General features: G+C 43.1%; 1 protein-coding gene across 1 annotated transcript in view; it reads right to left on the reverse strand.

The window, feature by feature from the left end:
* Positions 1–6,231: 6,231 nt before the first annotated feature.
* LOC311223638 (uncharacterized protein) overlaps positions 6,232–16,637 on the reverse strand; it is a gene marked incomplete at its 3' end in the record, with an annotated part of 115,252 nt that continues 104,846 nt past the window's right edge. Inside the window, exons 24-25 of the mRNA XM_084308412.1 lie at positions 7,147–7,216; positions 6,232–6,628 (exon numbers count right to left, since the gene is read on the reverse strand). Coding sequence (XP_084164538.1) covers positions 6,232–6,628; positions 7,147–7,216 — 467 coding nt within the window. The remainder of the gene's footprint in view (positions 6,629–7,146; positions 7,217–16,637) is intronic.

Genomic DNA, 16,637 nt, shown 5'->3' on the forward strand with positions numbered 1-16,637 from the left:
TGATTCTGGGGACTTTGAAACTCAAATTACTCAAAAAGTACACAGTAAAAATATTTCATATAATTTGTACACGTAGTCTAAGAGGTACTAAGTACAACCATGGCAGTTTCATAAGGTGCTTATGGGAAAATCTTTTTTTATCCCACATCAAAGTTAGTCGAAAATGCTGATTCTGGGGACTTTGAAACTGAAATTACTCAAAAAGTACACAGTAAAAATATTTCATATAATTTGTACAGGTAGTCTAAGAGGTACTAAGTACAACCATGGCAGTTTCATAAGGTGCTTATGGGAAAATCTTTTTTTATCCCACATCAAAGTTAGTCGAAAATGCTGATTCTGGGGACTTTGAAACTGAAATTACTCAAAAAGTACACAGTAAAAATATTTCATATAATTTGTACAGGTAGTCTAAGAGGTACTAAGTACAACCATGGCAGTTTCATAAGGTGCTTATGGGAAAATCTTTTTTTATCCCACATCAAAGTTAGTCGAAAATGCTGATTCTGGGGACTTTGAAACTCAAATTACTAAAAAAGTACACAGTAAAAATATTTCATATAATTTGTACACGTAGTCTAAGAGGTACTAAGTACAACCATGGCAGTTTCATAAGGTGCTTATGGGAAAATCTTTTTTTATCCCACATCAAAGTTAGTCGAAAATGCTGATTCTGGGGACTTTGAAACTGAAATTACTCAAAAAGTACACAGTAAAAATATTTCATATAATTTGTACAGGTAGTCTAAGAGGTACTAAGTACAACCATGGCAGTTTCATAAGGTGCTTATGGGAAAATCTTTTTTTATCCCACATCAAAGTTAGTCGAAAATGCTGATTCTGGGGACTTTGAAACTGAAATTACTCAAAAAGTACACAGTAAAAATATTTCATATAATTTGTACAGGTAGTCTAAGAGGTACTAAGTACAACCATGGCAGTTTCATAAGGTGCTTATGGGAAAATCTTTTTTTATCCCACATCAAAGTTAGTCGAAAATGCTGATTCTGGGGACTTTGAAACTCAAATTACTCAAAAAGTACACAGTAAGAATATTTCATATAATTTGTACACGTAGTCTAAGAGGTACTAAGTACAACCATGGCAGTTTCATAAGGTGCTTATGGGAAAATCTTTTTTTATCCCACATCAAAGTTAGTCGAAAATGCTGATTCTGGGGACTTTGAAACTGAAATTACTCAAAAAGTACACAGTAAAAATATTTCATATAATTTGTACAGGTAGTCTAAGAGGTACTAAGTACAACCATGGCAGTTTCATAAGGTGCTTATGGGAAAATCTTTTTTTATCCCACATCAAAGTTAGTCGAAAATGCTGATTCTGGGGACTTTGAAACTCAAATTACTCAAAAAGTACACAGTAAAAATATTTCATATAATTTGTACACGTAGTCTAAGAGGTACTAAGTACAACCATGGCAGTTTCATAAGGTGCTTATGGGAAAATCTTTTTTTATCCCACATCAAAGTTAGTCGAAAATGCTGATTCTGGGGACTTTGAAACTCAAATTACTCAAAAAGTACACAGTAAAAATATTTCATATAATTTGTACAGGTAGTCTAAGAGGTACTAAGTACAACCATGGCAGTTTCATAAAGTGCTTATGGGAAAATCTTTTTTTATCCCACATCAAAGTTAGTCGAAAATGCTGATTCTGAGGACTTTAAAACTGAAATTACTCAAAAAGTACACAGTAAAAATATTTCATATAATTTGTACAAGTAGTCTAAGAGGTACTAAGTACAACCATGGCAGTTTCATAAAGTGCTTATGGGAAAATCTTTTTTTATCCCACATCAAAGTTAGTCGAAAATGCTGATTCTGGGGACTTTGAAACTCAAATTACTCAAAAAGTACACAGTAAAAATATTTCATATAATTTGTACACGTAGTCTAAGAGGTACTAAGTACAACCATGGCAGTTTCATAAGGTGCTTATGGGAAAATCTTTTTTTATCCCACATCAAAGTTAGTCGAAAATGCTGATTCTGGGGACTTTGAAACTCAAATTACTCAAAAAGTACACAGTAAAAATATTTCATATAATTTGTACAGGTAGTCTAAGAGGTACTAAGTACAACCATGGCAGTTTCATAAAGTGCTTATGGGAAGAATTGTTTTTATCCAACATCAAAGTTAGTCGAAAATGCTGATTCTGAGGACTTTAAAACTGAAATTACTCAAAAAGTACACAGTAAAAATATTTCATATAATTTGTACAAGTAGTCTAAGAGGTACTAAGTACAACCATGGCAGTTTCATAAAGTGCTTATGGGAAAATCTTTTTTTATCCCACATCAAAGTTAGTCGAAAATGCTGATTCTGGGGACTTTAAAACTGAAATTACTCAAAAAGTACACAGTAAAAATATTTCATATAATTTGTACAGGTAGTCTAAGAGGTACTAAGTACAACCATGGCAGTTTCATAAAGTGCTTATGGGAAGAATTGTTTTTATCCAACATCAAAGTTAGTCGAAAATGCTGATTCTGAGGACTTTAAAACTGAAATTACTCAAAAAGTACACAGTAAAAATATTTCATATAATTTGTACAAGTAGTCTAAGAGGTACTAAGTACAACCATGGAAGTTTCATAAAGTGCTTATGGGAAAATCTTTTTTTATACCACATCAAAGTTAGTCGAAAATGCTGATTCTGAGGACTTTGAAACTCAAATTACTCAAAAAGTACACAGTAAAAATATTTCATATAATTTGTACAAGTAGTCTAAGAGGTACTAAGTACAACCATGGCAGTTTCATAAAGTGCTTATGGGAAAATCTTTTTTTATCCCACATCAAAGTTAGTCGAAAATACTCATTGTTCTATAAAAAGGACTTTGAAACTCAAATTACTCAAAGTACACAGTAAAAGTAGTTAATATTATTTGTGCAAGTAGTCTTGAGAAGTATTAAGTACAAACATGGCAGTGTAATAAACTACTTATGAAATAATAGAAATGAACCACATGCCATCCTTTACTTTGAAATCCTCACCGGAAGTGTTCCTCTGTGGAATTGTCTGTAGCTTTTGTTTAGTGGTCGAATATACTGCGCGTCCTATTGATTCGATGTTCAATAATACTGCACATACGAAACGTCCTATTGATTAGACTAAACGTCCTATTGATTCGATGCGCATTCAATGTCATATTAAGTATTTCTGTAAGATCTACTTGCGAGACTGTGTTCAAAAGTCACGTCGGTTCATTACAACAGCCTCCCAGGGTTGTTTGAATGCATTACCGTAAACCTGGAACTAATCGCGCACTCGAAAAACAAGAGCGGCTCACTTGACCACGCAAAAGCAAAAGACGGCTCACTTGACCGCAGTCGCAGTGGGAGCTGGGCAGAATAAAGGAGCCAGTAACGTACTAATCTACTACTACTAGTAGGCTGAACCTAAGCAATTTGCCAAGTCATTGACCGCAGACAAACCTTGCACTTTATCACAAAGCTTTTAGAGCCTTGATTCAGATGATTCTCGGTCCTTGCCCCACAATGGTGGAACGAACTTCCCACCACAGTACAAGTTGTTCAACCCGTCTAATCTTTCGCCGTCGACTAAAGACACACTTCTTCAATCAATATCTAAAAAAAAAAAAAAAAACACGAACCCTAACTAACCTTACTGCCATGCACGCACTTGTCCTAATACTAACCTACACTGTTACACTCAACATCGTTGCTGTAGCCATTGTTACTAATACTCAGCTGATTGTTGTATCTCCTTAGTTCCTGCTGACTTGTCGTACAAAACGTGTCGCTTTGGATAAAGGCGTCAGCTAAATGACAAAATGTAAATGTATAGCCTTGGGCTATGTGTGTGATTATGTGCAAAATAAAGAGGTAATGTTCATTGTTCTCCAGTGCAGAAAGTATTGTAACGTTCGAGGTTTAACTGACCAACCGACCCAAATGTATTCCAATGTACAGTGTACAGTGTCCCCCCCCCCTACCCAACACCCCCCCCCCACCTCCAATGTACAGCCCCCACCCCACCCAAGTACCCAACCTCCCCCAATGTACAGTTTCTACGTCAAATGTATACACTCTTTTTCTGGACACTTTTTGTATCACAAACAGTACTGTATTTGCAAATCTGATATGTCATAAATCAACCAGCTAAAATGCCCCAGTTACTGCTTCAAAGAGAGGAAGGTCAGGAGGGCAGAGAACACCAACCAATACAAGTATTTAGAAGTGTCTTATAACATAATTAACCATATTATAATCACAGGAGAATCACCACAATTCTTCAGTACCATCAGAAAGGGCATTACTAAAAATAAAAATCTTTATTATTTCTCAGACAAATAAACCAACTAATAAATAACCACAAAACACTTTATTTTCAACTACCCTTAAAAACAAAATTTACACGGGTGGCTGGGTGGCGCAGCGGAGATTGCGCTCGTCACCAATGCGAGAGACTCCGGTCTCGAATCCAGGTGTCAGAATTGCCTCCGGCCAGCCGTCATACTAACTCGTTTGGCTGAGTTAGCGGGAGGGAAGTTGATGGGTGGTAATCTGGCGTTGTGGACAGCGACTCCTACAGGTCAGGTCTGGGCGCCTGCACAGCAAAAGACAGGAAGTGGTGAAGGCAGTGTGACCTCCCACGCGTTACACTTCACCAATGAGAGTCCGTGCTGTCAGGTGAAAAGAGAGCCGCTGGCTGACGGGCAGACCCCAGGTGGTAAGAGCAGGCAACTGCACCTCCTCATCCATCACGCTCAACATAGGGGCCCCCCAGGGCTGTGTTCTGAGCCCCCTCCTCTACTCCCTGTACACACATGACTGCGTAGCACAGCGGAACAACAACACAATCATCAAATTTGCTGATGACACAGTAGTGGTGGGCCTGATCTCTGCCAACAACGAGAGGGCCTACCTGGAAGAGGTAGAGAATCTGTCACAGTGGTGTCAGGAGAACTGCCTCTCCCTGAACGTCAGCAAAACAAAAGAGATGATTGTGGACTTCAGGAGGTCGGGGGTCAAGGACTACAGCCCCCTCAGCATCGATGGGGCACCGGTTGAGAGAGTGAACAGTTTCAAGTACCTCGAAGCCCACATATCCGAGGATTTGACATGGACCACACACATTGACAGTGTTGTGAAGAAGGCACGACAACGCCTCTACTTCCTCAGGCGCCTAAGGAAGTTCCAAGTCAGTCAGAAGATCCTTAGGAACTTCTACTCATGTACAATAGAGAGCATCCTGACTGGCAACATCACCTCCTGGTTTGGGAATAGCACTGCACAAGACCGTAGCACTAGCAGACTACAAAGAGTGACACGTTCAGCCGAACGCACAATTGGAGGGGGGCTTCCCACCCTCCAGAACATTTACAACAAGCGGTGCAGGGGGAAGGCTAAGAGAATTATTAAGGACTCGAGCCACCCGAACAACTGCCTCTTTGAACTGCTGCGGTCAGGCAAGCGATACCGGAGTCTTAAGGCGAGCACAGAAAGACTCAGAAGAAGCTTCTATCCCCAGGCCATCAGGCTGCTAAACGAACAATAAACACCATGCAACAACCATCAAATGCACACAGCACACACACCCACACGCACACACTCACTTAAACAAACAACACACTGCAGCACCCACTCTCCACACTTTAGATCACACAAACACACTTTATATTTATTGATAAAGGATTTGCACTACAACTCGTACACCTACTGTAAATTGTACCTAAATTGCACCTCATCCCATTTCTGCCTTGCACTATATAGTATTGTATATTAGTACACTGCATAGTATTGTATATTATATGGTAACTCAGTTACGTCTATTCTGCATCGAACATTGTACATATGTCTATACTGAACACTGTGACCTAATTTTTTTACTTCTAATTTACATGCTATACTATGTTATTTTATTTCATACTTATCTTGTCTTGCACAGTCTCTGGAGCGTAACAGTAAGAAGCATTTTGTATAAAAGTATTCTGTACTTCTGTATGACAACTATTAAAGAAACTTGAACTTGAACTTGTCTCTGCATGTGTCGGAGGAAGCATGTGGTAGACTTCAGGGCTCCCTAGACCGACCAGTAGGGGGCACATGCGCACAACAACTAGGTAGGGGAGGGGGGAATTGGCATAACGACTAAATTGGGATGGGAGGAAAAAGCACAGAAAAATCAGGCGGAGAAAAAGAAGAGATAACATTTATTTTTTATTTTTTACATAATCATGCAGTTTATTGGCCTGGGGAATGTGAGAGGAGAGAGGACTGGTGTTTATTGTAGAGAAAGGTCAGCAGCAGCAGCAGTACAGCTCCTCCTGACACAGTCAGTATCGGGTTCAGTCTAGAGGAGGAGGGTCTGGGTTCTGGCTCAGGTTCTACTCTGGAATTGAAAGGTCGGGTCACCCTGTTCCACTGTGTGAGGATGGCCTGACGGGCCCCAGCCCACCGCCCTGGCCCAGTGAGACGGTACTGGTACGGGGTGCAGGGACCCAGGAGCACTTGCAGTCCCAGCCTGGGATCGGTCAGTACGAGCCAGAGAATATTGGGTCGAATCCCTACTTGCTGTGCCAGAGAGTCGAGGTAAGGCAGATACTCTACCTGTAGGGGGTTACGCTCTGAGCAGGTAAACCTGGCACAGAGACATAGGAATGCAGAAGTACACAAAAGGCACACACACAACATTTATGAACAGGTTTTAATGTAATGCAGCGCTACACAAATCAGATACACAAGTGTTTGGTCTGCTCATTCCCTTGGCAACTATTCTGTGCTGCAGTAGATGGTGTGTGTGTGTGTGTGTGTGTGTGTGTGTGTGTGTGTGTGTGTGTGTGTGTGTGTGTGTGTGTGTGTGTGTGTGTGTGTGTGTGTGTGTTCATTCTACTCTTCCATTAAAAGGTCATCTGCAGTTCATCCTTTGAATGTTGGCATCTTCTGTTATACCTACAGATTTAACTGAGCACACTTTTAACTGAGCACACAAAACGTGTAACTCTGGAAATGTAGGCTATATACAGTAAACTGTATTTGCATACTGTATATAGCCTACATTTCCAGAGTTACACGTTTTTATGTTTGTCATTTGAGGTAGGAAATCCCCATTATCTTTGGCAGTAGATAATTGTCTAATCATTTTTAATCATCACCTACCTTGGATAGGTATCCGTATCTCTCTCAATGTCACGTAGCATGGCCTCCTCTGAGGGAAGTGTTTTTAGGCCTGTGGAAAATTAAAGTCAAAATACATTGTAAGATACCTCTAGACTAGAGGTTATACAGGCAACTATAACCTAGGGTCTTTCTTTCTTAAAGGAACACGCCAACATTATGGGAAATTCACTTACCATTTTCTCCAGAGTCAGACAATAATAATAATAATAATAATAATAATAATAATAATAATAATAATAATAATAATAATAATAATAATAATAATAATAATAATAATAATAATAATAATTCATTACATTTATATAGCACTTAGACACTCAAAGCACTCCCCACAATGTAGGGTGGAAATTGCCTCCTTCACACTGGTAGCACCCAACCTTGGGCTACGCAGGCTCAATGGCTGCCATACACTGGCACCAGGCACACATCCCACTACACAATGGCTGAACGGCTCAGGAGACGGGGATTGATATCAGCCAATTAAGGGGAAGGGATGATTAGGTGGCCTTGATGTCAGAGACCTGATTGGGAATTTGTCCAGGAATGTTGTGGGAACCCCCTACTCTTTACGATAGGTGTCCTGGGTTCTTTAACGACGATTCAGTCAGGACCTCGGTTTAGCGTCTCATCTGAAGGACGGCACTCGCAGCTGTATAGTGTCCCTATCACCGTAACAACAGGGGCATTGTTACTGACTAGTCCAGAGGACAGAGTGCCCCCTGCTGGACAACAACACCACTTTCCGACAACAGCCTTGACCGGGGCTCGAACCGGTGATGTTCCGAACCAGCCTTGAGTCCGGAGCTCTACTCATATAGCCACACTGCCGGACAGACAAGAAGATAAGCTATCCAACTGCACACTAACCTAGCTTAGCACAATAAATGAAAGCGGACATTACCGGTTAGCCTAGCTTAAACTCCAGGAGAGGTGTTAGTTGGCCAACGACCTAGACTAACCGGTACCGTTTGATTTTGCTCATTGTGCTAAGCTAGGCTAAAGTGTAGCCGGATAGACATCTACTGAATGCAAAGAAAGGAAACTGGTATCCATCTTCTTCCCATAATATTGGCGTTAACACATTCTGTGCCAAAAACGGCTTTTTACGTTTCTCGGGGCGCCGACCGTTGAGTGCCATAAACGTAAAAATTCGTTTTTGGATAGTTTGATCTTTTTACTTTGATCCCCGCTCTACACAGTTGCCCAGAGCGCTCTGCATCATTTAGGCACGTCCCGACACATTGGAGGGCTGATAATCAGCTTCACTTTCAGTTTCTCCTCGCGAGTGGCCCCTCCTTCTCCTGGGACAGAAATTCACAGTCCTCGCCTCGGAATTCCGTTGCATAAGTGTATTTGACCATCGAAACGTGTATAGACATATATGGGCCATTCTACAGAATTGGTTGAAAGTCAGGTTGGAAATATTTAGAATTTTTTGTATGTTTATTCCCAAAACTGTCAGAATATATATTGTACCATATCTAAAGTACATATATCTAGTGAGCGTACCGGCAATTTTTATATAGTATTTTCAGATTCTTTTGGAATGTTTTACCTCTCCCAAAAATGGTCACTACCACTAGTGTATAGTAAATACACTATAGTAAAAAGGTATTATATTAACCTGTTACGATTGTGTTTCCTTCCACTCTAAAGAGTATTTTTGAAAATTATTCTTGAAGGTTTTCACAATTAAATCAATAAAAATTACATTTTTACCAAATTTCTAAGTTCAATTGATACAATTAGATCAAAATCTAAAAGCAATCTTTCTCTGTAAAATGCATAACACTGATCATATTGATTTCAGAGTTAATGATTGATGAAATTGAACATACATTTAACCAATCAGTATCATAACATTTTAGTTTATAACTCAATATACTTAATTTCTTTTACAAAACACCCAGTGTTTCTGTAGTGACTGCACAATACATAAAAACATAATATTTAGCATAAAACCCCCAAAAGTTTACCTTATTGAAGAGAATATGTGTTCCATTCTTAAAGTTACACACTGATTTTCTGACTTTGGAACACATTTATTTCAAAATGATGGGATTTAACTACTTATCATTCCATTTTGTCACTACCGAAATGATCACATCACTATGAAACTTTACCATATGTTTAGGTAGTGACAATTCTAGCTAACTTTGAGCATAATTAAATAATGCTACCAAGCACATGGCTATAGCATACACATCTTTGAAGAGGTGTACACACATAAAAACATAATATTTCGCATGAAACCCCAAAAGTTTACTTAATTGAAGAGAATTATGTGTTCGTGGTGACAATTCTTAAAGTTACACATGTAACATACATTTAACCAATCATTATAATAACATTTTAGTTTATAACTCAATATACTTGCTTTGTGTGCTTTTTCCAAAACAAAGCCGCCGCATCTCGCTCTCAAATGAATGAAATTAGGTTGCTCATGCGTTAGCATTGCGTTCGTGCAATTGGCGTATATTTAAATGAGGTAACATGGGCGAAACATCTCCCCTTTCTATGTAAATGAGCCTCTAAACAGGTGATCATGGCAGCAGTAATTGTAGCAGACCGTGAAAGAATATAGAATATCTCGAACGACAATATCAAATCAAGATATTGAGCATCGTACTTATTTAAATATCGTTATATAACATTGTGGGCTTTGGCGTAATGCTCGTATAAACAATCTAATTTGAGCGACAAATATAAAGACACATGCAGATATATATCGCTATAGTGGCTGCATACAGCGCGCACCTGCACGTATTGGGACGGAGAAGAGTTACCGTTAGTTTGCGAGCCACTCACCTGCACGTTACGTATTGGAACGGAGAGAAAGATACCGTTAGTTGGCGAAGAAAAAGTGAGAGAGAGAGGAGAGAGTTGTTTTTTGCTACAACGCTGTATGGTAACGTTGGTGAAGTGAATTACCAGTTCTGTATCGTATAGCTCTCGCTCGGCGTCACTCTCTGCACTGTCCTCGCACACGTGCACGCGCACTGAATAAAGACCACAATGTACCTTTAATCCCAATATTTGTCTGACCACACCCCTATCAGCTTACCCATATAAGCAGGGGTGGGGCCACCCACTCGCCTCCTTCTCGCTTTCACCACAAGGAAGTGCCTCGGTAGATCCCCACTTGAAGTGATGTGATGGTAGGAGAAGAGTTGGAAAACAAGGATACGTTGACATCATATCTTTATTTTCTCTCTCACTATTTGAGAAAATACAGCGATATTGTCTTCGTACTGGAGTGTCTGGAAGATGATGATCATTCTAAAAATCCTCCACCGGTTTTCGTATTGGGAGTTTGCGCCGCTACATGCTTTTCCAACTGCAGTCCTTGCTGTGTGCTGGTTGCGGTAAAGACACAGCTGGGCTGTAGGACGCGCCGCTGTGAGGAGCGGTGGGTTCCAGGTTTGGTGAGTTATGTTTGCTGGCAAGCTCCACTTGTCTGTTAGTGCTATGGGGGCTAGTTGACAATGTTTATGAAAACCGGCCCCAGACTAGGGTCCTTTGTTCAGCCTCCTAGGCGACAGAAGACCTTGGTCTGAAGCCCATTATAGTTTAACTAGTGGGCCACGACCATTAACACTGGTGATCCCTGTGTTTTCTGGACGAGTGGATGTCTCTCTGTCACCGCGTTAGGCCCCATCTTTCATATCCAAATGAGAGTATTCCCTCACGAGGAGATATGGGCATAGATGTTCATTAGCGGAAGATCTGTGTTCAAAGTCAGCTACACAGGCCAGTTGGGTATTGTGCTGGCTCCGTCGGGTGTTGGTAAAATCACCGTTGTAAAACTGTGTTGACATCTTGTTTCTCTTTTCTCTTAAAAAGTGAGGAGGGTTTCAGAACGGCGGCCTGTCTGGGTGAGTGTTATATCATTGTGTACAAGTTCAGGTGATAGCTGCTTAGCTTACGTGCTAGTGGTGGCCTACTGTTAGCCAGTCAGCTGTTAGCTGCGGCGCTAGCCTGCTGTGATCACTAGGTGGCCTACCTGGCTAGGCTAGGAAACGTTAGCTTGCTGCTTAGCTTACGTGCTAGTGGTGGCCTACTGTTAGCCAGTCAGCTGTTAGCTGCGGCGCTGGCCTGCTGTGATCACTAGGTGGCCTACCTGGCTAGGCTAGGAAACGTTAGCTTGCTGCTATCGGCCGAGGCCCAGCGCGGGGTGGCTCCGGCCCCTCGCGCGCCGCCGCGGTTCCTAACTCCCCTCTCCCTCACGGGGAGAGGCGGGGGGGGATTCGAAGCTCCCCTCTGGTCGCGTGCGCCGTTCGCTCAGCGTCTCGCGGGCAGGGGCGGTAGCGACCGACGGTTGGAGCGGCCGTTAGCTTAATGCTACTCTGTTGAACGTGCTTTGATTATAACATGTTTTAAACACTCTTGACTACGACGTCATCTTTGACAGAGGATGTTCGTCGAACCTGCCCTGGGCCAGGACGGCAAGGACTGCGTCAACAAGAGGGACCGTAGCGACGGGAGGGAGCGGCGACTCTGCCCAGATCGACAACACAGGACAGCTGTGTTTACTACGGTGCCTTGAGACTGCACTTCGCTTGATCTACGCTCCGGGTAGGCAAGGTTTGGCCAGACCTTGTACAATTCTTCTGGCTTTCCCTTCTAAATGTTTTGTAAATAACGTTGTTTTCCAAAAACGAGTGTTGCTGCACTACATTTAGGATACGACGCGAGTTATGTGTGAATTGTCTTGTCACTGGTATTTAGCTTCTCCATGCAAATCGGGTTGTTGTTACAGATGTGAAAATGATCTGGTTTGTTGTGTTGAGAAACATCATGTGTGTTTATATGTACCGTGTACTCACAACTAAGGGGGTTAACTAACCTATAAAGCTATGCTTAGTGACAAATGAGTAAAGAATGATTCTCTTCTCAGCCTGTAATGACAATGAACAGTGTGTTCACATATTAACAGGTTTTCCTGTTTTAACTGGCCGTATTAAGGGTAAAGTAGGAGGATTGTGTTTCCCCCCGGTTCCCTGGGGACTTCTTCATCCTCCTTTCAGACATGTTGTTGCACTACATTGTGTCACTGTGTGGTAGGGATACGATGTAACCCTTAGCTTGATTGCTGAGGTTGTGCTAAAACTGCTGGAGAAACTTTATTTTCCTAAAAGAAAAGATTGTTTGGTCGCTTTCGTGTGTGCTTCGCAAGGCCTGTGGCCGATACTAATCGAGAATTATGTATTCTCTCATTATGAAAAACGGCGTTCCTCTGTAGAGTGTTTTTGCCATTTTTTGTAGGTGATGATGGGTTGTGTGTGTCATGTGACCTACAACTGGGTTGGACTGGCCACAGAAGCACATGTGTAAGTTTGGTACCGGGGCTCTTGGAGAGCCCTCTCTATTCTGTGTTTTTTCCTTAGTAAAAATCAGATAGCAGGTTAGCTCATGCGCTGTGTGAAGCTGTCAGACGCTTCATAGAGCTGACTATGACTGTGTCATACTCTCTTTTTGTCATTACATCGTATCATGGGTGTGGGGTCGTAAAGGGGTGAACTGGTAACCTTTCCTCCCCCTTTTTTCTGTTGGTCAGGGGTAAACCCACCTGTCCTTCAAGGTTCCTGTCACATTGCGGTTCGGCACGTTACAGGGTGAGGGGGGGGGGGGGGGGGGGGGGGGGAGTTTCCTGGTCCCACGGCCTGCAATATTGGGCGTGTGCACCGCAGAAATTCCCCCGCCATAGAGTATGTCACCGTGCGCGTCTCTGTTGGTAGGACTTCCGTGTGCTGTTCAGGTCCATGTGATGGATCTGTTTCGGGGGGTGGTCAGGGCTCCTCCTCACCAAGCTCCTATTCGGGCCTTCTGTGAGTTGGGACTCCTCCTTCCATGTGAGGGAGCCTCCTTCAGAGTACAGAGCCTCCTCCTCAGATTGTCAAGGTGAGTGGACCCTCAAGAAGGAGTCCTACCATATTGTGTATGTATTCGATTAAATTCGATTATTGAGTGTGTATGGGTTCAGTGCCTCCTCCCCGGAGAGCCCTAAAACCATTTATTTTTACATGGCTCAAGGTGCAATATATTCTTTTCAATCTGTACAGCTCGCTTGGGAAGTCTCTCTGGGGATTCCCGTCTCCTTCCTATGGGAGGGTGGTTTGATGTAAAAATGTGAAATTTTTTTACCCCCGGCTGTGTAGACTGGGATACATACTGTTGGTGCTTCCTGCTTTTCTATTAAAAAGAGTTGGAGTTAGGAAGTGTCACACCCCTCTTGTCGTTCCCCTGGGCGCCTTGGGGATTCAATGACAGGTCTAAATAGCCTGTTCATTGATGTGGGTGTGTCCCGACGCACGTATAGTGCTAGCTCGGGGTGTTCTGTAAACAGGCGACTGACTGGCACGCCTTGGTTGCTTGAGGTTAAAACGGCGTTTTTATAAAGCAACTGGGATGGAGGTTTTTCCTCTTCCGACGACCAAATCCGACGACCTGGTTTGGTTATCGACGGATTCTCGTTCATATCTGGGGGATGATGACGGAATGGATCTGAACATATGTAGAGGGGTCTCACGCCCTGGGGGTGGGCCACCGGGCGCGGTTCGCCCGAACGTCTGGGTGGCGCCTTCTTTTCATGCTTAAGATCAACACGCATATCTGCCCCTTCTCCTGGAGTAGGCATGTCGGCGTGGTTAGGGCACGGGACTGGTTCTGGTCACGCTGGTCCGGATCAGTTGAACCCGTTGTCCGCCGGGGATGCAGATCTGCTGTTCTGGTACCCTGAGGGACTTGGGGTTTTTTCAGGGGGAAAAATGCCAGGTCGGTCCGGGTGTCACAAGGTTAAGCGCTATGGAGACCCTGGTTGGGTAAATTTTTTACTCAGCACTGTCGTAATGGCTTACGGCCATGCCAACCTGTACACGCTTGATCTCGTCAGATCTCGGCCGCTACACAGGTTGGTCCTGGTTAGTACTTGGTTGGGAGACCGCCTGGGAATACCAAGTACGGTGTGCTTGGGGCTGGTTCTCCATTCTTTTTCGCTCCTCTCTCACGCATGGCGAAGAGGGGCCTGTTGGGGTGGTCTTTTGACCTCCTCTGGTGACCCTGTGCTTCCCGTATCGCCGGGCCCGGTCCGAAGTCATGTTTCGTCGACCCGTAGGCCTGAGTTAACCCTTTTTGAAAACTGAAACACTTGTACTGCGGTATAGCCGGTGTATACCCGCAGGTGTGTTTTGGAGTATTTTCTTGAGGGGTTATAGGAACAACCACCGCATTGGGTAACACCAAGGTGGTTGATTCCCTGGTGTGTTGGAGCAGTGTCAACTCCCGGGTTACCCGGTTGAGGGTGCCCCTGCACGTTCATGACGTCTGCCAATCATGTCAGCCTTCTCTGCCTCAACCCCTCTGGGTGGTTTTTTTTTTATAAATGGAGGCTTGGTCATGCAACAACGCCAGCATACGCCCCTTCCGCCGGGGCGGCTGTGTTCAGCTGTCCCCTCTGGCGCCTGTCTCGTCCGCAGTCTCCAGGCTAGGGTTAACAGCCTGTTGCCTGGTTTTTCCCCGGTGCGCTGCCTGCTTCCGTTGGATAACCTTTTTTGTGTGCTTACGGCCATGCTGACTGCCTGTTCTGCAGGGTCAGTGTGCCAGGCGGTGTACTGTTGGGGGGACAGGGCCCGCTCGGCTGAGGGGCCTTTGTCCGAATACGCTGGCGATGTGGGGGGCGGGGTCACTAAGTGCCCACCTGGTGGGGTCTTGATGCTGGCATCATGGACTTCTCCGGGCCCCCGTTCCAGGGGGTCCAGTCCCTTTGGTGGGTCTGGGTCTTCCTTCGCGCTCCGCTGCTACGGCCTTGCCACAGGGTTGGGTTTGCCCTTGACCCCATGATTCTGGGGGCAGTAACGAGGTTGTTTCCTCCGTTCGTTCCCGGGTGGCATGCGGGTTGTGCGTGTGTGTAGTCGTGGGGTCAAGCCACGGTCTGCTCACCCTGTGCGTTGAGTTGCTTGAGTGCCTCTTCGCACGGTCGGGTCCGTCGCCCTCCCGTGAAGCCCCCAATAGGGGGGGTGCCTTCCATTAGGGTGGGTCGGGGGGGCTCGGCCCTCCCTGTTCTGATGGTTGTGGGGGGCTTTCAGCGGGGTGTATTTGTCGGCCGATGGCTCTCGCTCGGCCTCCCTTGTGCAGAGAGTGACGCCGAGCGAGAGCTATACGATACAGAACGTTAGGTTATGACTATAACCAAGTTCTGTTAGTATAGCGACGCTCGGCGTCCGACGCCGCTGCAGCCCTTGATCTCGCCTTGTGGTGAAAGCTTGGGAAGGAGGCGAGTGGGTGGCCCCACCCCTGCTTATATGGGTAAGCTGATAGGGGTGTGGTCAGACAAATATTGGGATTAAAGGTACATTGTGGTTTTTATTCAGTGCGCGTGCACGTGTGCGAGGACAGTGCAGAGAGTGACGCCGAGCGTCGCTATACTAACAGAACTTGGTTATAGTCATAACCTAACGTTAAAAACGGTATCGTAATATCGCCAAAGCCAGGAGAAGTGGAGTGACATACTCCAACACCGAAGACCAGCGTTTTGGACTATAGGAACCCGGTCCGTACGAGACCCCCCTATCCAGCGACTATACCCGACTGGTTGCATGTACATTTGATTAGCCCCAGGATATTAATGTGACCACAGGATATTAATGTGATATGTTACATGTGTGTTTTTATGTTACACATTAAATGTAATAATTCAACTTGGTACCCCTGTCCCCTCCAGTTAAGAGTGTCCGCCATTTTGTGTACATTTAATAATATATCATTTAGTATTTGCCAAGCTCATTATTTAAACAGTCAGGGTTGTGTAGCCCCTTAGCTACAGTCTGTTTGTTATTTCTTCCCCTATAAGCGAACTTAGGTCTTATGAAAGGCGCTATATAAAACGAAGTTATTATTATTATTATTATTATTATTATTATTATTATTATTATTATTATTATTATTATTATTATTATTATTATTATTATTATTATAAAATTAATAATTAATTATAACTCCTCTCATTCACTAGAATGTAATCTAATTATGAAATCAAATATAGGCCAGGGCTTTACAACTTAATAAAGAGATTGAATACAATTAAATGGGATATAAACGGAATATAGCACAATATGATTATAATATTATTTCATTGTATATGGTATACATTTAATTTAGTTTCTATCCTATTTAATATATATTCTTTATTAAGTTGTAAAGCCCTGGCCTATATCTGATTTCATAATTTCAAAATAAGAGAGGAGTTCTTATTAATTAATTCATTCTTATTAATTAATTATTAATACATTTTAAATGTAATAATAATAATAACTTCAGAATAATAATAATCATGACATTGCATTACTGCTGATCAGCACCTATATCAGAAATAAATGTTTACTGTATTGATCATCATCTCAGAACCAATCATTTGAAATGTCAGCTAGCCTTATTTCTAAATCACGCGTTTGCGAAGGCTATTGGCACTCGGC

Source organism: Notolepis coatsorum, assembly GCF_963971535.1.
Source record: "Notolepis coatsorum genome assembly, chromosome: 2".
NCBI lineage: Eukaryota > Metazoa > Chordata > Actinopteri > Aulopiformes > Paralepididae > Notolepis > Notolepis coatsorum.